The following is a 23089-nucleotide window of genomic DNA, read 5'->3' as shown; positions in this document are numbered from 1 at the left end:
CATGAACAATTGCATCATTTATCGGGACGAGCACGTGGAGTCTACCATATGTTCGGTGTGCGGCGTCACTCGATACAAGAAGAGGAAGAAAGCTCCTCGAAAATCGGTGTGGTACTTTCCGATCACTCCTCGTCTGCAGCGGTATTTCGTGGACCCTAAGGTAGCAAAGCTCCTACGTTGGCACGCGGATAGGGAGGAGAAGAAGCGGGAAGATGACGGAAATGATCCGGAGATAAATAAAAAAGACAAGATGCTGAGTCACCCTAAGGATGCGAACCAGTGGCAAACGTTGAACTTTGAATACCCAGAATTTGGGAAGGATCCGAGGAACATCGTGCTGGGCGCGAGCACCGATGGAGTCAATCCGTTTGGCAGCCAGAGAAGCACACATAGCACCTGGCCTGTGTTTGTGTGGATGTACAACCTTCCCCCCTGGTTGTGCATGAAGAGGAAGTACATTCACATGAGTATGCTAATTGAAGGGCCGAAACAACCAGGGAACGACATCAATCTGTATCTGGGGCTGCTGAAGGAGGAGCTCGACACGCTGTGGAAAATGCCAGCCAATACGTGGGACGCCGCAGAGAAAGAATATTTCCCTATGAGAGCCGCACTGCTCACGACGGTGCACGACTATCTCGGTTACGGATATATCACGGGGCAGGTAGTCCACGGATTTTCTGGATGCGTCAGGTGCACGGATGACACAACGTATCACCAGCTAGATAGAGATCCCGGGTCTTCGAAAATCGTGTTCATGGGACATCGAAGGTGGCTTCGTGACGATGACCCGCGGAGGAAACGCAAGGATCTGTTCGATGGTGAAACCGAACCCCGAAAACGCCCGTGTACGAGGAGCGGCGAGGAAATAGACGAGCTGTTGAAAAATTGGAAAGATTGCCCACTGCTGGGAAAGGAGCAAAAGGCGCCAGAGCCGGGAAAAAAGCGAAAGGCGCCAGAGCCGCTGCTGAAGGTATGGAAAATGAGGTCTGTTTTCTGGGACTTACCGTACTGGAAGATCCACCGTGTGCCTCACAGCCTTGATGTCATGCATATCACGAAGAACGTGTGCGAGAGTCTGCTTGGTACCCTGCTCAACATGCCAGAGAGGACCAAAGATGGGTCGAAAGCAAGGGCAGACTTGAAATCAATGGGCATCAGGGAGGAGCTTCACGCTAATGATGATGATGATGATGATGATGATGAGGCGAAGCAGGACATAGAAAGTCGTCGCAAAGGCAAAAAGGCCAAGAAGACCGGAAATGACTACCCTCCCGCGTGCTTCGCTCTAAGTCAGGAGGAGATCGAGCAGTTTTTCACCTGCCTCCTAGGAGTAAAACTTCCTTACGGTTACGCGGGGAAGATAAGCAGATACCTAGACCCAGCGAAGCAGAAGTTCAGTGGGATGAAGTCTCACGACTGTCACGTGCTGATGACGCAGATACTTCCAGTTGCAATCCGTGGGATCATGGACGCGCACGTCCGTGAAATGCTATTTGTCCTACGCAACTTTTCCGACGTCATCTCTCGGAAGTCGATTGGCGTGAGGCAACTCAGAAGGCTACAGGAAGAGATCGTGGTGATACTATGCGAGCTTGAGATGTACTTCCCGCCCGCATTCTTCAATGTTATGGTGCATCTGCTTGTCCATATCGTGGAGGATATCATCCAACTCGGGCCGATGTTCCTGCACAGCATGATGCCGTTTGAAAGGATGAATGGTGTCATCAAAGGATACATTCGCAACATGTCACGTCCAGAGGGAAGTATAGGCAGGGGCTTTCTGGCTGAAGAGTGCATCTCCTACTGCACGAATTATCTAGGCATCAAGAACCCCATTGGTCTGCCTGTCAACAGGCACCTAGGCAGGCTCGCTGGATGGGGTCACCGTGAGGGTCGCCGCGAAATGCATGTCGACTTCGAGGGTTGACTCGCCGACTTTGAAAGAGCAAACCTAGTCGCGCTACAACACATAGACGTGGTCGATCCTTGGGTGGTAGAGCACAAAACCTTTATTGAGAAGACGTACAATGACCGAGGCCAACAGAGGACGGGCGGAGATATACTCAAAGAGCACAACTCATGTTTCACGCATTGGTTCAAGCAGAAGCTTCTGTCGTACCCTTTACATGAAGATTCTTCCGCGGAAGAACAACTCATATTCGCCTTGTCACAGGGTGCCGAGCACAACCTGATGACCTATGAGGCATACGATATCAACGGCTACACATTCTACACCGAGGACAAGGACATGAAGAGCGATGGTTATCAGAACTCCGGGGTAACGATGGAATCCTACACCGGTAAGGACAAGGACAGATACTACGGAAGGATCGAGGAGATCTGGGAGCTAAGCTACGCTGGAGAGAAGGTGCCGATGTTCCATGTCAGATGGGCCAAGAGCGTCCTAAAAGAAGACCGATATTTCACCACCATGGTTATACCCGAAGCCAAATCCAAGACCGCGGGCGCAAACGTCACCGCGAAAAATGAGCCATGGGTACTGGCTTCCCAAGTGGACCAATGCTTCTTCATTACCGACCTGCCAAAGCCCAGTCGTGTTGTCGTGAGGAGAGGCAAAAGGAAGATCATCGGAATGGATGGAGTAGCCAATGAGCAAGACTTCGACAAGTACGGAGACCCGAAGATTGAACATGACGACGACGATGAAGTATCAGCACACACCACAAGAAGAAGCAGGACCACCCTACCTAAAGGACGTCCGTTCCATAGAAGAACTCCATTTGCGAAAAAGAAGGGCAAGAAGATTGTGAACAGATAGCTAGCTAAGATCGATTGTATTTAAATCGTAGTCTTCATTTCTCGATTGTATTTCATGGGAACTTTTTGATATCATGAATATTTTTAAATTTCATGGGCACCTTTTGAATTTATGAGGACACTTGATCTCGATCCCCCTCCATCTCGATCTCGATCCCCACACCCTCCCCCGCTCCACCGCCACCGCCGATGATATTTTCAAGTAAGAAATTTGAACATATTTTTAAAAAATTATTACTGTTTTTATAAAAAAATATTACTGTTATGATTTAAACAAGTTTGAACATATTTAAACACAAATAAATATAAAAAACAGCATTTAAAATGCATAAAAAAATATTGGGGAGCCTGGGAATCGAACCCAGGACCTCCTGGTGTGTGTGCTACGTGCTGACCAGTCAAGCTAGTGGGTGGGTTCTATTGTAGATAGGGTTAGGTTGTAGATATGGTTAGTGGGCTAGATTAATACAAAATTCTAATGGCGCACCGAGGGGAGGTGCGCCATTAGAGTAGTCATACTTATGGCGCACGACTAGACGATGCGCCATTAGAACCCTCCCCCTAGCTATCCTCCCTCTCTCTCGCCATATCCCCTTCGACCCTCTCTCCCTCGCCACCAGATCCACCCGCGCGCTGCCCCGACCCACGATGCCGCCACCCTGACTCCACCCCCGCCGCCCCCGCGCCCCCACCCCTGCCGCCCCGACCCTCGCCGGACTCCTCCTCGCCGTCTGCGCCTTCTTCCACATCCTCGAGGCCTCCGCCGCCGCCGGCCGCCAAGGCACCAACCACGCTGGATGGGGCGCTCTTCCTCGTGCTCTCCTCACCAACCACGACGCCGGCCACCTGCTCCTCACTAACCACGACGTCGGCCACCTGCTCCGTCGTCTCCGGCAGAGGTTACTCCACCTAGCTGCAGCACTTGTGCGCTTGGCGGCTAGGGTTTGCCTCCAGCCTCTCCCCTCCCCATCAACGAGAGGAGCATCCGGTGCCCCCGCCCTCGAGTTCGTCGACGGCGCCGTCCTCCAGCCGCAGCCGCCGCAGGTACAGAGCCCCCGATTCCATCTTCCCCCTCGCCCCCAATTCAGTTTACTGTTAAATGACAGTAATTCGGTTTACTGTTAAATTTCAGTTTCACAGGCTAGTTTCCAACAAACAAAGCCTATGCTTATGAAGAATAAATAAGCTGAAATGAGATACTGATCCTTTTTTACTTTGTTTGTTTAGATTGTTGGAAAATTTAAGCTCTCAATCACTGAAGGCCACTGTAGTTCTTTGAATTCAACCATTTAGGTGAGCTACAACTAGGAGGATTTTGGAGTAGTACTCTGAAACTGTTGCTGTTAGAACATGCTGTTACTTGCTGTTAGTTAACTGAATCAGTACATTTTCTTTAGTCTAGTGATGCAACAATTTCTTCAGTCCAGTGTAAATGTAACTGACTACTGGTCAAATACTCTAGTGTATTTAGTGTAAATCTAGTCTGAAACTAGTAGAGCTCTTGGTGATTTGCAAATTCAGTTTAAATAAAAATTTGGTACATGACTATTGATCATGTATGAAAGATGTTGCTACTGGATGAGCACAAGAACTACTCAATAGATAATTGATTTTGTAGAACAAGTCTTGTTGCCAGTCTTGAACCAATAGATAATCTTAATTGAAATTTGACCATGTCTGGTTGCCAGCCCTAATGAAAAAAGCAACTGAATTTCCAACAACCTGCTAGGTAGAACAATCCATTTCCAACAGCCTGCTAGGTAGAACAATCCATTACTACATGATTGCAACTGAATTGTCAACTCTATGTACTATGTATGCTGTGGCATGTGGTGTGGTCCGAGTGATCAGGTTTCAAGTGATTTTGAATTTTCTGCTCTGATTGTTGCTCAAAGAAATTTAGCAAAAAAATGGGGTCCTGGGAGACACCGCTGCTGCTTGAGGCCCTTGAGAGGCCCTTCGTGTCGTGATGATTTTGCAGGTACCCCGAGAGGCCCTTGAGTTTGCCGGAATGTCGATTAACATTCGTTCCGGCAAATTCGGGTACTCCATATGTCCTATTTTCAGCAAAGGTCATGCTGAAATTTTCCGTGAATTTTAGCATGATTTTGCTAAAAATCGGACATATGAGGTACTTGCTACTAATGCATGGGCCGGGGTATCTTAGTACTTAATTAAGTAGGATCAACTGCCCCTTTATTCTTGCTGTATTAAACCATAGGTGGCAATAGAGCCAAGTGATTAGTGCCAAGTGATTAGGCCCAACCTAGGGTGCCTCGGCATCGATAAACCCTAAATGATGAAAACTTAACTTGGCTGCCCCGGATGCCTCGGTGTCGATGAGAACCTAAATGATGTACGCTTAGGCTTTTAGGGTGCCTCGGCGTCGACAAACCCTAAATGATGAAAGCTTAGGCTTTTAGGGTGCCTCGATATCGACAAACCCTAAATGATGAGACCATGATCTTGTTCCTTGACAATAACCAACTTTTTGACCAAATTTTTTTCCTATTTAGAGCGAAACATGGCCCACAACGATGAGGCCGGTGGTTCGGGCGGCAAGCAATTCTGGGAGCTGTCCCAGGAGATGGAGGAACAACCTCACCGCTATGAGGACGCCGCGGAAGACACCGATCCTGATTACACAACCCCTAGTGGTGTCGGGGATGACACCACTGATGGTGCCGCCGAGGATGCCACCACTGATGATGGCGGCACACACACAGATGGCAGCCAACCGAAGAAGCAAAGGAAGGACCGGCGCCCGAATGCGCTCCGCACCCTCAAGGAGGAATTCACTCAAGTGGACTCCGACGGGAATCCAACGGAGGCCAAACATATAGTCAAGGGGTACTCGCTTCAGCTCGGGTGCATTCTCCGGAGCACCGTCTCGATCAACACCGAGAACCTTAGGCATAAGGATCAAGGGAATTTGTGCAACCTCCTCTTCATGAAGCTGCACGAACGATACAAGTTCCCCGCCGATTTTGAAAACACACGCCTCTCAGGGAATAAAGTGAACAGTGCCGCCCTCACGAGGATGAGCACGGCCCTGTCTACTTGGAGAAGCGCGTTGAAGAGACTGATTGATAAAGGTGATAGTTATGAGAAGATCAAGGCGAAATATCCTATGATGAGCGAAGATGACTACAAGGAGTTCAAGATAAAGTGCGAGAGCAGTGCAACCTCCGAATCAAGTCGGTGGGGGAAAGAAATGCGGGAGTTGAATTTAGGGGAACACAAACTCGGTCCCGGCGGTTACAGAGTGGCGGAGCCTATATGGGACAAGGAGGACGCGGAGCGTGCCGAGCAAGGCCTACCACCCCGCTTCAAGAAATTCAGCGGTAACAAGCAGACCAGGAACTATGTCAGGGCCCGGTACAAGGAGGACCCGATAACAAAGGAGCTTACCACGGATCTGAAGACCAGGGCGCTTAAGCTTGTTCTGGTAAGGAATACACCCCCGCGTAATTAGCTCCATATGGTTGCACTCTAATTAATCCCCAATATTTCTAAATGGTTCACGTTCCTTTCGCAGGACACTGAAAGTAGTAGCGCGGGGTTGTCTCAGAGATCCCCTTTCGACACCCCTTTAAATAGGGCGTTGAACGTAATGAAAAACAAGGATAAGCTCACTAAGCCGACGTCAGCTGGTCGTGTGGCCGGCAAAGGCTTGTCCACAAAATGGGGGTCATACTATACCGCTGGTGTGCGGAAGGAGAAAAAGACCAGCTTGGAAAGCCAGACGCGCGAGGTTGAAGAACTCAAGGCACAAGTGGTGCGGATTCCGGAGCTTGTCCAAGAGCAAGTGGAACAACAACTGGGAACGAAGCTCAACGCCATGGTGCCTGCGTTGATTCATGGGCTGGCGACGTGGATTGCGGGCGGCCAACAGGGGCCTCCCTCGGTTCCCAGCTTCACGGCCAGCAACTCGCACAGCGCGCACGCGGTGCCATTGGTGTCTCCGGTGGCGGCGCCATTGGTGTCTCCAGCGGCGGCGCCATTGGTGTCTCCGGCGGAGGCGGTATTCGTGTCTCCGGCGCCGGCATGGGCATTGGAGCTTAATGCACCTGGGTGTACGCCGGCCGGCACCTCGCCAGCAAGCGCCCCCTCCGTCAGTTGCACGCCCGCCGTTGGCAGTGCCTCGACATTAGCCGAGCTCGACAACATCACGGTAACTAAGCCTCTCGGCCGATGACTTCATCTCCTTGCCTTTGACTGGGCATCCCTGACGCCCTGTACATGTTTTCGCAGGGCACCGCCGACATTCCTTGCGCTCTTCTGCACTTCATGGGCGCCGATTTGGTCGATGTCGCCAAGGGCAGAATCGTTCAACCGGGCAACCCCATGTTCCATGGTAATCCGATGCCACCCACAATGTATAGGGTTGAAGTGGTTCGGGTGCTGCCAGGCTGCGATGAGCTATTACCTCCGATTCGACCCGCTGGGGCCGACGAAGAAGATGAGATGACCCTCAGCGCCTGCGTAAACTGGCCCCTGCTTTGGCCAAAGAGCCAGATTTGTTTGGGGGCGGGGGACACCACCCCACAGACAAGACCGCCGGTCGTGCCGGCGCCAAGCCATGGCAAGAACGCCGCAACGCTACCGGACCTGCCGGACATCCCTATGGCACAGGATCCGGACAGCCCTATGGCACAGGATCCGGATGGCGACAACAACTACGACGGTACATTTACCAAAGTTGATAAGTACTTTGCCGAACATGGGTACACTGACGAGTTCTGCGGGCCTCTTTCTCAAGAACCCAACCAAGACGACCGCGATCTAGCTGGTACGACGGAGAAATCCAATTGCAACAGGCATCGTCTGGCTTTCAGTTCTTAGGACACGCCTCTAGCTCCTGCCTTCACCGAGCCTCAGATAGCTGAGGTGCGAAATATTATCATCCCCAACACGCTCAAGAAGGCGGTCTGTGAGCAGAACTCGGTCCCATTACAAGAGATCAAGAAGAAGGGACGGAAGCGAAAGACTGACAAGGGCGCCGGTACGAGCCAGCCGGCACCGAGTTCGATCCGTGCTTAGGACGGGCCACCTTCACCTAAGGATATCTCGAGGAGGGTGCATGTGGCGGGTAGGGCGATGCTACCGCCAAATATGCTGAATGCTGCAACTGGTGCTATGCGGAGTCTACACGACAGTGTTCTTTCTTTGGAGAAGCGGCATCTCAGAGAGAATGATGTGGCATACCCGGTTTTCGTGGCCAAGGTGCCAGAGGGCAAGGGCTTTGTGGATGGCGACATCAGGGGTACGATCGTCCTGCGGTTTGATGACATCTTTGCTATGTTTAACCTTCATCCGCTGCACTACACCTTCGTTCGGCTGTTTTCGCTGAGTATGGAGATGCGGATCATTAGAGACAAGACCCCGGACATCGTGATAGTCGACCCCTTCTACATGTGTGCCAAGCACTTGAGCAGCGCTGGGGACCGCCAAGTTGCGAGTTCACACCTCGAAGGCGTCATTCTGGCAAACCCAGATAAGGATAACTTCCTTGTGGCTTACTTTCCCGAGTAAGTCATCCCTTAACCGCCCCGTAACATATGATTTCTTAGATTTCGATCGTTCTTTTTTTTTTCTAACATTCCGTGTTCTGTGCAGTGACACACATTGCACACTCATCCTCTTAAGCCCAAAATATTCCATGGCCACGTATTTCGACCCGAACCGTAACTCCAAGATAGACTACACAAATGTCAAGAAAGTTCTTGATGATGTTCTCCTCGGCTACGCCAAATCTAGAGGCACCTTCACCAGGGCAGTTCGTAAGTACGGCAAGCACACCTTCTCACACAATACGAACTTCTGCTGTGTCAAGCAGCCGCCTGGCGGTCAAAAGGATGCCTACTACGCCCTCCATCACATGCGGGTGATCGTAAGGGACCATCATCAACTTCTGCTACCAGATAGTCTCAAAGATTGGGCCGCGAGGTTGTCGGCAACCCAGGACGCGGACCTTAGACAAGAATTCTTTTGCATCCAGTCGGAGTTTGCGAACATCATCCATCAAGATGTCCTTCATACCTCGGGGCAGTTCTACCTCAGATATCAACCGTCCAACAATGAGATAGATGGAACGCTACAAATGCAGGGTGACAACGAGCGCGATTTCATGACCATCACGACAGACGACGGCTTCATCCACGCTCCTGTCCGATGAGTCGAGTCGAAAGAAGTGATGTGTAGTTCTGAAACATTGATTGGCTCATGTTGTAATTAAACTTTAATGAATTCGTATGTCTCTTTGGTTTGGACAGTCATTCAACTTAGATGTAATCGATGCTATTTATTAGTAGGATCATGAATCGTGCTATTAATGTCTTGCTTTTCTCTTCTGATCCTTTTGTTGCATACTTACATATTGCTTATGTATTGTCTGTTGTCTGTTGTTTGGCTTGTGCATAGAGATGTCGTCATATGTCGTGTACAAGGGTAAGGTTCCCGGAGTCTACGACGACTGGGAGGAGTGTCGGAGACAGGTTCACCGTTTCAGCGGTAACAGTTACAAAGGGTACACCACTAGGGCGGAGGCCGAATCTAGATACGCCCGCTATCTAGCGGGAGAGAGGAGGGAGCGTTGGAGGAACCGGATGAAGACCAGTTTGATCGCGATGATGCTCATCGTGATGACCGCAGTTCTCTTTTATGTGATGGTAGTTTAGATGATCGATATCGACTTGTAATGTGAAGACAAACTCGATACTCGCGGTCTTGAGACTTGTAATGTTTTATCTTTGTTCGGTCTTTTGAATTCGGAGACTAACATGATGAATTGTATTCGGAGACTAATCTTCTATTGTATTCGATGAATCTGATGTTGCTGTGTGCTGCTGTCTATATTCTGTCCAATAATATATTTTGTAACCTGTGCAAAAATCAGAAAAGCAAAACAAAAAACAAATATTCATACTAATGGCGCATCAAGGCAGAGTGCGCCATTAGTGTGACAAAGCACATGGTTACATATGGCCCCCCGGGAGGCATACTAATGGCGCATGGAGTTACATACTAATGGCGCACTGCCTGGTGCGCCATTAGTATACCAGATACTAATGGCGCACCAGTGGTGCGCCATTAGTAAAAAATACTAGTGGCGTGCTACTAATGGCGCACTGGTAATGCGCCATTAGTAGGCAAAACCAGTGCGCCATTAGTAGGCTTTTTCCTAGTAGTGGTGTGTCCACGTACCCTCGCAGACCGAAAGAGGAAGCGTTAAGTAACGTGGTTGATGTAGTCGAACGTCTTCGCGATCCAACTGATCAAGTACCGAACGCGCGGCACCTCCGCGATCTGCACACGTTCAGCTCGGGGACGTCCCTCGAACTCTAGATCTAGGTGAGGCCGAGGGAGAGTTCCGTCAACATGACGGCGTGGTGACGGTGATGATGAAGTTACCGGCGCAGGGCTTCGCCTAAGCACTACGTCGATATGACCGAGGTGGAAAAATGTGGAGGGGGGCACCGCACGGCTAAAGATCAACTTGTGTGTCCTTGGGGTGCTCCCCTCCCCCGTATATAAAGGAGGGACGGAGGAGACGGCCGGCCTAGGGGTCGCGCCAAGCATAGGGAGTCCTACTAGGACTCCCAAGTCCTAGTAGGATTCCCTTTCCTATTCGGAGTAGGAGAGAAGGAAAGAGAGGGGGAGAGGGAGAAGGAAAGGGGGTTTGCGCCCCCACCCCTTGTCCAATTCGGTTTGGGCAGGCGGAGGCACGCGCCACCTCTTGGCCCTTCTCCCCTCTCTCCACTAAATCCCAATAAGGCCCATTACTTCTCCCGGTGAATTCCCGTAACTCCCGGTACTCCAAAAATACCCGAATCACTCAGAACCTTTCCAATGTCCGAATATAGCCTTGCAATATATCGATCTTTACATCTCGACCATTTCGAGACTCCTTGTCATGTCCGTGATCTCATCCGGGACTTCGAACAACCTTCGATACATCAAATCACATAAACTCATAATACCAATCATCATCGAACGTTAAGCGTGCAGACCCTATGAGTTCGAGAACTATGTAGACATGACCGAGACACATCTTCGGTCAATAACCAATAGCGGAACCTGGATGCACATATTGGTTCCTACATATTCTACGAAGATCTTTATCGGTCAAACCGCATAACAACATACGTTGTTCCCTTTGTCATCGGTATGTTACTTGCCCGAGATTCGATCGTCGGTATCATCATACCTAGTTCAGTCTCGTTACCGACAAGTCTCTTTACTCGCTCTGTAATCCTTCATCCCGCAACTAACTCACTAGTCACATTGGTTGCAAGGCTTATAGTAATGAGCATTACCGAGAGGGCCCAGAGATACCTCTTTGAAACACGGAGTGACAAATCCTAATCTCGATCTATGCCAACCCAACAAACACCTTCGGAGACACTTGTAGAGCATCTTTATAGTCACCCATTTATGTTGTGCGTTTGATAGCACACAAGGTATTCCTCCGGTATTCGGGAGTTGCATAATCTCATAGTCTGAGGAACATGTGTAAGTCATGAAGAAGGCAGTAGCAATGAAACTGTAGCGATCATAATGCTAAGCTAACAGATGAGTCATATCCATCACATCATTCTCCTAATGATGTGATCCCGTTCATCAAATGACAACACATGTCTATGGTTAGGAAACATAACCATCTTTGATTAACGAGCTAGTCAAGTAGAGGCATACCAGGGACAATATGTTTTGTCTATGTATTCGCACATGTACTAAGTTTCCGGTTAATACAATTCTAGCATGAATAATAAACATTTATCATGAAATAAGGCAATAAATAATAACTTTATTATTGCCTCTAGGGCATATTTCCTTCAGCTTGGTTCTCCTATTGGTTTGATAACCTTGGTTCTCACTGAGTGAAATAATTATCTCTACTATAATGCATCTCCCCTCCTCTTTGAAAAAAATCCAGCACAATTTACAAGTAGCAGGAAAAATTTCCAGCGCCTTTGCCGGGGAAACAACATCAAATTCTTATCAGATTCCTACATACAAACTATCATCTACTTGCTCTACTTTTTATTTGCCTCTCTTTTTCATATCCCTCCACTTCTCATAAAAAAACAAAAACACAAAAATATTTTACTTTGTTATTTAGCTTATTTGCTTGTTTGTGCCGCTATGGCTAGTTCTTCACTTGTTGCTTGTACCCCATGAGAGTGGCGTGCTTAATTTTAAACAAAGGGGAGGTGAAAATTTAAAAGATGATTGTTATAGGATGTGTGATGCTCAAAATAGATCAAGTCATAAGCATCCCACTACTGTTCTTCTTTGAAATTTTTATGTGGGTGTTTGGTAGAGATTTGTGTTTAACACTATTACTGGAGGGAGTTTCTTGAGTAGTCACACTATTGATTTTTTATTCCATCGGAAATTTAGTAGGATCACCACCTATCACTATTAATGAAATGACATTAACTTTGGAACATTTTATGCAAAGGCTAGAAGCTATTGAAAATAAAATGCCTACTATTGAACATATTGAAAATCTAGACAAGACGGTCCATAATCATATTACTCAATTTGGATCAATGGTAGGAACTACATTAAAGATGTTAAAAGACAAGGAACCAATAATTAATGAGAGAATAGAACAAAGTCCTACCAGAATTGATAAGTTGGAAGAAATTATTAATAATTTGGGTTCCATTTTTTCTATCATTAAAACAATTGACAGAACTCCGAATAAGAATTCCAAACTTATGTATGTTTCTAAAAATAAGGGTGCCACATCTAGTAACGGAAATGAGGATCTTAAAATGATTAGTGTGCACACCAACTTCATTGATATAATTAGGGGTGGGCATATTAACCGAGAACCGATGCACCGACCCGAAATAATCGGGACTGAAGCCGAATAGACAAAAACCGAAAATTTAGGTTCCTATTTTGGTTATTAAATTTACAAAACCGAAATTTATTCTGTAATTTTGGTTTTAGCACCTATTTAACCCAAAAACCCAAATAACCCGAAACTACAGGACACGCCACGCTCCTCCTGTATTCCGGTCGAAGCACACGGTCGGCTGGGCTAGCTGGCCTAGTTAGACTGACGCATAAGCTCTCTAAGTCTCTCTCTCTCTCTCTCATACGTATAGCCACATACAAGTTTGGTATGGCCCAAATATTGTGGAGCAACCAGCCCATACATAATATGTTAATGCACTAGTACAACAGTTTGTGGTTTAGTACCACCTCAGACAATCATTGAGAATGGAAGCATAGGCAAGACAATCAAAGGGTAGTAGCAGTTGGCCGTTCAACTCGTCCGCTGCTGGTGCTATTACATAAATGTTTGGCATGGACAGGCTTACTATATTCTTGCGGCTGTATTTCGGGTTTGTTCGTTCAAAACCGATGACATGACCGAATTGTTGGTTCTAAGTAAGATCGGTTACCTGATTTGCAGGACCCGATCGGTCTGCACTTTTTAAGGAACCGAAAATGTTTGTGATCTGGAAAACCGAACTGGTCGGTTCGGTTGGACCAAATGCCCAGGCCTAGATATAATAAAGGAAACTACCTTTGAAAGTAAATTACTTAACTTTGACTCTAGGAGTGTGATTATTAGAAATATAAATGGGAAACCTCCTGGGAAGCATGGATGTATAATTGAGGAGTTGGATTTGAAGGATGACAATATTTGAAACAATAGCACTTGTTGTGAGGCAACCCAATAGTTATCTTTAAAAAATTCTTTTATTTTCTGTTTTGGTGTGTTGACACAATTATTGCTACTATTATGATTTTGTTTTTATGTTTTATTTAGTTTTTGTGCCAAGTAAATTCTTTGAGATGATTTGGATAATAGTTGACTTGATTCTGTGAAAAAGTAAAAACTTTTGCTCTCAGTCCAAGAATTTCTAAAATTCACTAGAACGTGATTTTTATCTGCGTTTTTTACACAAGATATATGTACAAATCTAACACATTTTGCTAAATTTACAGAATTTTTAGACTTACAGAAGTATGGTATTTGTTTAGATCATTACAGACTGTTCTGTTTTAGACAGATTCTGTTTTCGTTGCATAGTTTGCTTCTTTTAATGATGCTATGGATTATATTGGGGGTATAAGTTATGGAGAAGTTAGAATACAGTAGGTCTTATGCTAAAATAAAATATTAATGGGTTCATAACAATACCTAAATTTTATGATTTGTCTATTAAACTAACGGATCTCACGATGTTTCTGTTGAGTTTTGTGTGCTGAAGTTTTCAAGTTTTGGGTGAGACAATGATGGATGAAGAAATAAGGAGCAAAAAAAACCTAAGGTTGGGGATTCCAAAGGCACCACAAGGTAATATTCAAGAAATACCCAAGCGTCTAAGCATGGGGATGCCCCGGATGGCATCCCCTATTTCGTCTACAATTTATCGGTATGTCACTTGGAGCTATATTTTTATTCATCACATGATATCAGTTTCGCTTGGAGAGTCTTGTGCCACAGTAGTTTTTGCTTTGTTTTCTTTTTAGTTTGCCACAATCATTATTTTCTGGACACACCTTTTGAGAGGGACACACATTTATTAGTGATTTGTTAGAATATTCTATGTGTTCACTTATATCTTTTGAGTTAGACAGTTGCTCTAGTGCTTCACTTATATCTTTTAAAGCACGGCGGAGAGTAGCACCAAACTTGTGCTTCAGAGTAGCACCATGTTCTTCATATAGAGAGTCTCCTAAGTTATCACTTTCATATACTAGTGAGAATTTAACATTATAGAACTTGGATTGTATATTCCAATGATGGCTTCCTCAAATGCCTGAGGTCTTCACGAGCAAGCAAGTTGGATGCACACCCACTAAGTTTCTGTTGAGCTGTCATACACTTATAACTCTTAGTGCATTTGTTGCATATCACTCCCTACTCCTTGCATTGATATCAATTGATGGGCATCTACATAACACGTTGATTAGCTAGTCGCGTCGACGCGGGACTTTCATATTTTTTTACTTCTCCTTATTAATCTATATCACCAGATTCTATTCCACCTATAGTGTTATATCCATGGGTCACGCTCATATCTTGTATGGGTTTGAAAATGCTAAAGCGCGTTAGAAGTATGATCCAATTGCCTGGTTTGACACTGGGAGCTCATGATTTATATTTATGCGACGAAGGCGGAGTCATGCCATGCTAACATGATAAAATGAGTGGGAATACCATTCGTTAAGGATCATATATTTTGAAAAAAATAATGATTATGTTTCTTATGTTCATGGATATTATTATGTTGATATTGTTACTTCATTGTTTCTCAGTATTTATACCGTAAAGAGATTACATGATACACATGTTAGGTATCAGTTCACATCAAAACCCTTTTTTTATCATTTACATACTCGAGGACGAGAGGAATTAAGCTTGGGGATGCTTGATACCTCTCTAACGTATCTATAATTTTTGATTGTTTTATGTTATTATATTATCAATCTTGGATACTTTATATGCATTTATATGACACTTTATATTATTTTTGGGACTAACCTATAAACCCAGTGCCCAGTGCCATTTTCTTTTTTTGCTTATTTTTGGCTTTTCAGAAAATTAGTACCAAACGAAATACAAACACGATAAAACTTTACAGTGATTTTTTGAGCCATAAGGGACCCTAAAAGCGTCTAGAGGAGGCCAGAAGAGCTACGAAAGCCATGAGCTCACAGGATGCGCCCTAGGGGGGTAGGCGCGCCCCTCAGCTCATGGGCCCCATGCAGCTCCGTTTGACCTAATTCCAAGCCTATAAATTCACAAATATTTCCAAACCAATAAAGAACCACCCGAAACACTTTTTGCGCCGCCGCAAGTTTCTGTTCTTCCGCGATCTCACCTAGAGACCTTTTCTGGTACTCTATCTGAGGGGAAGTCGATCAGGGAGGGTTTCTACATCATCATTGATGCCTTTCAATGATTCGTGAGTAGTTTACCACAGACATACATGTCCATAGCTAGTAGCTAGATGACTTCTTCTCTTTCTCTTTGATCTTCAATACCATGTTGTCCTCGATCTTCTTGGAGTTCTATCCGATGTAATCTTCTTTTGCGGTTTATGATCACATTATTCATTGAAAATAATTGAGTCTTCTAAATTTTATTATGCATGATTATTATAGCTTTGTATTTCTCTCCGGTCTATCAGTTTGGTTTGGCCAATTAGATTGATTTATCTTCAGTGGGAGAGGCGCTTTGTGATTGGTTCAAATCTTGCGGTGTCCTCAGCTCGTGACAGAAGGGGTAGCGAGGCACGTATTGTATTGTTGTCATTAAGGGGTAAAATAACGGGGTTTATTCATATTGATTATGTTTAGTTTTGTCTACATCATATCATCTTGCTTAAAGCGGTACTCTGTTTATTTTTATTTTACTTTACTTTTTATCTGTCTATCACTAACAGAAACAATCCTTACAAGTAATGAGTTCAATGGGGTTGATAACCTTCTTGTCTGCGTTGGGTGCAAGTATTTTCTTTTATGTGTGTAGGTACTGAAGACGGGAGTTTGCTTAGTTCTCCTATTGGTTAGGTAACTTTGGTTCTTACTGAGAGGATGGGGAGCAAGGGTGGCGGAGGCGAGGGCTCAGACGCGGAAAAGGTTAGAGGAAAGCGGGAGGAGCAGGAAGGGTTTGATGGATTTGGTGCAATTTATAGTGTGATAGGGTTGTCGGGTCTGACGTGCGGACGCACCCATTTGAGCTAGATATGAGGGATGTCCGGACGTTTGAGACTCGTTTAAGGAGTTCATCTGTGTCTTTTTTTCATTGAATCGTCCGTCCGAACGTTTAAGACGGGTCCAGGGCGCCTGACATGTAGTTAAGCAAATTTGTTCTAGGGTGCATTATATTACTATGACTAGCGCTTTTTTTTGCGAGGATGTTAGGATGACTAAAGAGACAAAAGAGAAAAACGAAGAACGCATCCGGTAGGCAAATTCACAACATTTACCAAAGCCGAATGTGTACAACTGCGCTAAGAACATTTGTTTTTTTAGTACAAACACGTGTTTTATAGCTGGCCAAATGGATCTGGCTAACCAGGCCGACCCGTGGCACGGTCCGTCATGGGCCAGGCACGGCACGCCCTGGGCCGTGCTTTGTCTGCTAGCCTGAGTACGCGGGTCGGCATGGCACGACTCGATTATAATCTTTTTTATACACCTTTATATGGTCCAACGGGTAAAAATATGCTAAAAAAAGCCTATTGCGTCAGATAGCAGACGAACTAGCGGGCCTGGCGTGCCTGTGGGCCGGCCCAATTAGTAGCTGGGCCGTGCCCAGGTTGCGACCTCCCACCCGTGGGCCAGGCACGTTTACCGCGGGCCGGGACGGCCCGTGTGGCCAGGTGTACCTGTTTGTTAATTACCACAGTTTCACACTTAAAAAACTTTACCATAGTTTTCTTGTTCCTGTCGGCCGTAACTCCCACTCCCGGCTGCCCACCAGGCGTTCGAGCAAATGCCACCTCGGGTTGCTCGGCCACCGACGGTCGGTCTCGCCTTCTTCACCTCGTCGTCCTCGCACCCTCAGATCTGCTCGCTCTCGATTCATCCGCGGGGTGTGGCGGGCGCAATGGCGTCCTGCCCGCCCCCGCGGACGCCACGAGCGCGATTAGCCGTCGATGGCGCTGCTGACATCGCGCGTGCCCCCTGGCGGCGCGGACAACAGCTCGACCTCGCGCCGCACTGCCGCATAAAGGAATCTGCGGCGTGTGGCCATGTCGTAGGATACGAGGAGGCGGCACGCGTTCTCAGACGATGCTACCCCCTTGCAGGTACCTTCAAATCCCAACAGATTTTTACTTCTGCGGACAATTGGTAATGGCCGGTGCGATTGCAATTTGCAGTTTTGGTATGTGAGGTTGACCAAGAGAATTATATTGTTTCCGGCAACCAGATCTCGCAGTGAACATGTACAGCCAATTTGAGGAGCATATCAGGGACAACTCAATTGTTGCGCATGTGGCAGTAACATTCTTGCTGCTTCTGTTTACCACAAATGCACTGTGGCAGCATCATTTTATTTGACAGAAGTTCGGTACACTTACAACTGGTATGTTGTGTAGTTATCTTTAACGTATTTGTATATCTTATCCGTGGATAATTGGATTTCTAGGTACTCTCTCTGCAAGATTCAGTTTGTAGACAACAATATGCTTCAATGCTCGCTCATTCCACAAGATTAAAAGCCTTAATTTTCTTCCTGCAAACTTGGGCTTATGTAGAACTGCGTACCAACCTTTCATCTCAGTATTACCTTGGCTATTAGAAACTTGGGCTTTTGTGTCACTATCACGGCGGGGGATGGGGAAACTACACATTGTCTTTCGAACTACGTACAGTCAGGTTGAGCATTTCCTTGCAGTCTTTCAAGTTAAGTTATAGACCAATTCTTTCATTCTTACAAGAGTAAAACACTGTTTTTGCCAAACTGTAGTGACTTCTATTCAGTGCAGCCACTAAACATGTTTTTGCCTATTCTTAGCCGCTATTATATTCTTTCTTAATATGTACAATAAAGAAAGCATAGACCCCTTAACGTACATGGATGTATCATTTGGGTGACTAAAGTTGAAATTGCACATTTAGGTCTCTAAATTACTACAGAGGTCCAAAGAGCACTTAATTGGCAGCCTTTTTAATTTAGGCTAAAGAGTGACCAATTGCAAGCTAGACCTGTTATAAGTTTTTCGAAAGTTGTCCAAGGACCTGCGAAAAGTTCATTCTACTAGTAATATTTTATAATTATGCAGTTATTTAAAATGACTGTCAATCAGTCAAATATGATCTGCATTTTAACTCGGGGCATGCCATCTCTAGATACTGATAAAGGATACGTCTACATATGGCTGGTGATCCGTGGTGGAATCTACTCTAATTTTTGGACCTACCCCAGTTTACTACATGAAGGGTATAGAAAAGAACTTCCATTGTATTTCCCCTCTATTATTTCTTTATGATGTCTCATGTATTTCCTCTATGCATGGCAGATACATGTGTTTAGAATTCTTGCATATATAAAAAAATCCCCATTTCAAACTCGTTGCTCACTAATTAAAAAAAATGCAGCCAGCAGAAAAATCTTTGCAACACAACTTTATTTCATTGTATGTATGTACTGTGATCTAGAAGTGATCATACATGAATATTTTTATTTGGAACTCTAGAAGGAAGGAAATACAAGGAGCCAAGAGCTTGAATGATCTTATGCATAAGAAAAGGTGTGAATAGTATAGTAAATAAGGTATGATGCGCCTTTGGATAACTTTGGTTCTACAATATTTGATCTATTTCCTCAACTCCACAATTCTGAAAATGTTTCCTTGATCGTGATGATTTCAGCATAAACATCTTGCATCATTGGCCGATCTTTTGGTGAGTCCATGGAACATTTTAGGCCCAGTTTAGCTAACTGCATGATACAGTTCTGCATTCTGACCACTGGGTGATTCTTACTTTCTGTGTTGCGGTTTGTTTCTTCAAGTTCATCATGTGGAATAAGACCGGTCTCTAAAATGTCACCAATATCTTGTGGGAGTGCAGAGACCACCAATCTGTGAAGGTTCAGACCATTGTTGAAGATATCGTCAGTAGGATGCTTCCCTGTGAGCATTTCTAGCAGAATAATACCATAGCTGTAGACGTCCCCTGCAGTTGATATTTCATAACCTAATCCGTATTCTGCAATTTATGTGATATGAAACAGATTAGTACTTCTCGTTTTCTGAACTTATTTTAAAGTATTTATCCTACGAAATAAAGAGTTTTTTTGTTAAGGAAAACGAGATTCTAAGGAGTAGCACTAATTCCAGCACAAACACACACAAATGCTCATGCATGCACAAGCTCAGGTATTCAACTTATATTACAAATATAAGAATAATAAAAGCTTACCAGGTGCAATATATCCAACTGATCCTCTTGGCCCATGTATACTTGTCAAATCATTAAGACTTGCTGAAGGATGGTTACCAAGAAACTTTGCTAATCCATAGTCACTAACATGAGCAACCATAGCGTCATCCAAAAGGATGTTGCTTGGCTTCAAATCACAGTGAACCAAAGGAGGCGTGCACCGGTTGTGGAGATAGTCCAAGGCAGCAGCAATGTCCGTAGCTATGCTTACTCTTGATACTAGACTCAATGGCCTTTTCTGTCTTTCTTCATGTACTTCTGAATGGAGCCAGCTTTCTAGGTTACCATTGGCCATATAGTCAAGAACCAGTGCCTTGAATTCACTTCCCAGGTGATCGAAGCTTGAGCATAGACTAATGACCCGCATAAGATTTCGGTGGCGGGTGTTTCTGAGCACCTCACATTCAGTAAAGAAGCTCTTTGGTGCTCCAATATGTTCCAGTTTGAACACCTTAATAGCAACTGGCTGCGCCTGAAACTTTAGTATGCCTTTATAGACCACTCCAAAACTCCCGGAACCAACATGGTTAGCTGAAGAAAAATTGTTGGTAGCTGCAGCAAGCTCATTGTATGAGAATTTCTTGAACTCCTTGATTGACTGATAAATGTGTTCTCTTAATTCATTTCTTTTCTTGAAAAGAATGGTTGCAACTGCTGATATCAGAACTACAACAGCAGCAGCCAGAGGAACAACTATTGATATGATATGCAAAGTTTCCTTTCTTTTGGTTGGGTCTGATGTGCAAAGTGGTAACTGGAGCATCGGAGACCTTGTACATAAATCCTTGTTTCCTTGTATGAACACCTTACTTGAATTGCTAAATGCGCCACCTGTTGGAACTATTCCCTCAAGGCTGTTAAAGGACAAATTGAGAAGCTGCAAAGAGTCAAAGGACTCAAAGAAGTCTGGGATTTCGCCGGACAAGTTGTTCCGAGAAAGGTCCATCTCAGTAATGCCTCTTAAGCTCATGAGGGATTCTGGGATGCTCCCACGAAGAAAGTTCACCTCTAGTCGAAGCGATTCTAAATGAAGGCACTCACCAACTGCATGTGGAATATCTCCAGATAACTGGTTGTTGGAAATATTAAGGGAGTCGAGATTAATCAAGCTGCCAATCTCAGATGGTATGGATCCGTTGAGTTTATTATAAGACAAATCTAGGCTCTTTGAAAGAGTGGAAATAGACATGAGCCCAGGTGGAATACTCCCATGGAAATCATTGCATGAGAGGTTTAGCAGTACCAAATTTTGGCAGTCTGCTAAGCTTGAAGGTATGGATCCAGTCAAGTTGTTTTCTTCGAGATAAAGCTCACCAAGATTTTTTAAGTTACCAACTGACTGCGGGATTTTTCCAGAAAGTTTGTTCCGTGACAAACCTAGAAGAAACAAGTTCTTGAGGTTTCCGAGTGTGTCAGGAATCCCCCCAGAGAGAAAGTTCCCACCAAGTTGAAGAACTGTGAGGTTTGTGAGTTTTGCTATCTCTGAAGGTATGGTCCCAGTAAATCTGTTTTCTGATAGATACAACTTCTGTAAGCTTCTTGGAAGATTTCCCATGGAACTAGGTAATTTTCCATGAAGCTTGTTGTAATCCAGATAAATTGCCTGCAACTGGGCAGAGCCTGGTACTGAGGACAAAGTACTCCAATCTACAGCCTCAAACTGGTTGGTACCAAGGTCCAATTGGATCAAGTTGGGCAAGGACCAGAAAGAAGGAATCAAACCAGTGAATGCGTTATCACGGAGCTCAAGCACTTGAAGGTTGGATAAGTTAACTAATGATATAGGAAGTGGACCATCGAAATGGTTTCCTTCCATGACCAATGTCTCAATGCTGGGAAGTGTGTATGCAATATCTATCGGAATTCTCCCAGAAAGTTGGTTGTTACCAAGGCCAAGATAAGTGAGAGATGTGACTCTGTAAAGAGCTGGTGGGACTGCACCAGACAAGTTGTTGTATGACAAATCAAGTGCTTGCAAAATCGGAATCTTAGCTAAACTCTCCGGAATGCTTCCTTGCAGCCTATTCTGAGCAAGTGTCAAAGAATATAGGTTAGAAATGTTTCCTAGTGTGTCAGGAATTTTTCCTGAGAGGTTGTTTCCTGTCAGGCTGACATACTGTAGCTGGGAGGCTATCAGTGAGGAAGATGGTATTGGTCCGGAGAATTGATTATATGAGAGATCTAAGATAGCAAGAGATGGGTTACTAAAGAGTCCTAGAGGAATCTCTCCATCAAAGCTATTTCTCATGAGGTCAAGGTAGTTAAGTGAAGAGCAATTTGCTAGCAGAGGTGGAATTCCACCAGTTAGGCTATTATTCGACAGGACGACATTGAGCAATGGGCTACCTCCCAAAGATTCAGGAATTGGACCCTTCAGATTGTTGCTCGGCAGAAACAGGTATGTAAGGTTGGGAAGCAAGCCAATTCCATGAGGGATACTGCCATTAAGGTTGTTATTGCTAAGAACAATTTCGCGAAGAGACGAGCATTGTGCAAGCGCTGGAGGGATTGCACCTTCGATCGAGTTGTTCCACAGGTGGATGACCTCGAGGTGCGAACATGAGGATATGGTATTCGGAATCACCCCTGTGATGGAATTCATGCTAAGGTCTATGACCTTGAGGCGTGAACATGACGATATGGTAGTCGGAATCACCCCCGTGATTGAATTCATCCTAAGGTCGATGACCTCGAGGAGGGTGCATGACGATATGCTATTTGGAATCATCCCTGTAATGGAATTCATGCTAAGGTTGAGGTACCTGAGTTGGGTTAGGCGGCTTATCTCGGGAGGTATGTGGCCATTGATTTGGTTGTCTGCCATGTGGGTTTCATGGAGGAAAAGAAGGTCAGAAATGCAAGGAAATATTTGGCCGGTGATGTTCAAAGAATCAAGATGAAGGGAAACAACACGAGCTGCATGCACAGTACTGCATGTCACCCCTCGCCAATCACAGAACGATAATGACTCGTTTCTCCAGCAGGGTCAGAGAGGTGCGACCTTAGACATAGAAGGGCATGCCTATCGGTTTCGGAAGCATTGTGGAGTGCAGGTGTGGCTAAGGAGCAGACACGGGGACAGAAGCTCACCAAGCAGATGAGCGTTGCAGCAAGACGTGGCAGCATCTTGTTTCGAGCTCCTACTTCACCCATCTCGTGTATGCTGCTAGATGTTAAGCAATTTGTGTGTGTGATCGTTTAGTTTAATTGAAATCTGCCGGTATTTATAGTGGGCGTGGGCCAATTCACAAGTATGTATGGGCGTTGAATAGGAGGCAAGAAACCAACAAGTCACTGTGCGCTAGAACGCCACTTGTTTTGACCCTGACCATACAATAGATGATTGCTCTGCCTCTGCCACTTGCAACCACAGCTT

The 23089-nt window shown here is 45.4% G+C and overlaps 1 protein-coding gene and 1 long non-coding RNA gene across 3 annotated transcripts; one reads left to right on the top strand and one right to left on the bottom strand.

Moving 5' to 3' along the window:
* The first annotated feature begins 17227 nt into the window (after positions 1–17227).
* LOC123043434 (uncharacterized) lies at positions 17228–19279 on the top strand. 2 transcript variants are annotated; one of them, XR_006419190.1, is made up of 5 exons: positions 17228–17573; positions 17646–17851; positions 18619–18709; positions 18966–19042; positions 19141–19279. It is a non-coding gene; the product is annotated as an uncharacterized lncRNA (long non-coding RNA). The 2 variants fall into 2 exon arrangements; XR_006419189.1 differs by lacking the exon at positions 19141–19279 and having other exon boundaries at positions 18868–18972.
* On the bottom strand, positions 19094–22920 carry LOC123043431 (probable LRR receptor-like serine/threonine-protein kinase At3g47570). The gene is made up of 2 exons (XM_044465884.1): positions 19693–22920; positions 19094–19479 (listed from the first exon to the last, which is right to left on the bottom strand). The coding sequence occupies exons 1-2, from the start codon at positions 22535–22537 to the stop codon at positions 19094–19096; spliced, it is 3231 nt and encodes a 1076-aa protein (XP_044321819.1). The 5' UTR covers positions 22538–22920.
* Positions 22921–23089: the final 169 nt, after the last annotated feature.

Source organism: Triticum aestivum, chromosome 2B (genome assembly GCF_018294505.1).
Source record: "Triticum aestivum cultivar Chinese Spring chromosome 2B, IWGSC CS RefSeq v2.1, whole genome shotgun sequence".
Classification (NCBI taxonomy): Eukaryota; Viridiplantae; Streptophyta; class Magnoliopsida; order Poales; family Poaceae; genus Triticum; species Triticum aestivum.
This window is presented reverse-complemented; position numbering and strand designations above follow the sequence as displayed.

Coding starts and splice junctions, on each gene's coding strand:
- LOC123043431 (XM_044465884.1), bottom strand. CDS start 22,537: ATGGCAGACAACCAAATCAATGGCCACATACCTCCCGAGATAAGCCGC. Junction 19,480..19,692: donor AGTTGGATATATTGCACCTG/GTAAGCTTTTAT, acceptor CATAAATTGCAG/AATACGGATTAGGTTATGAA.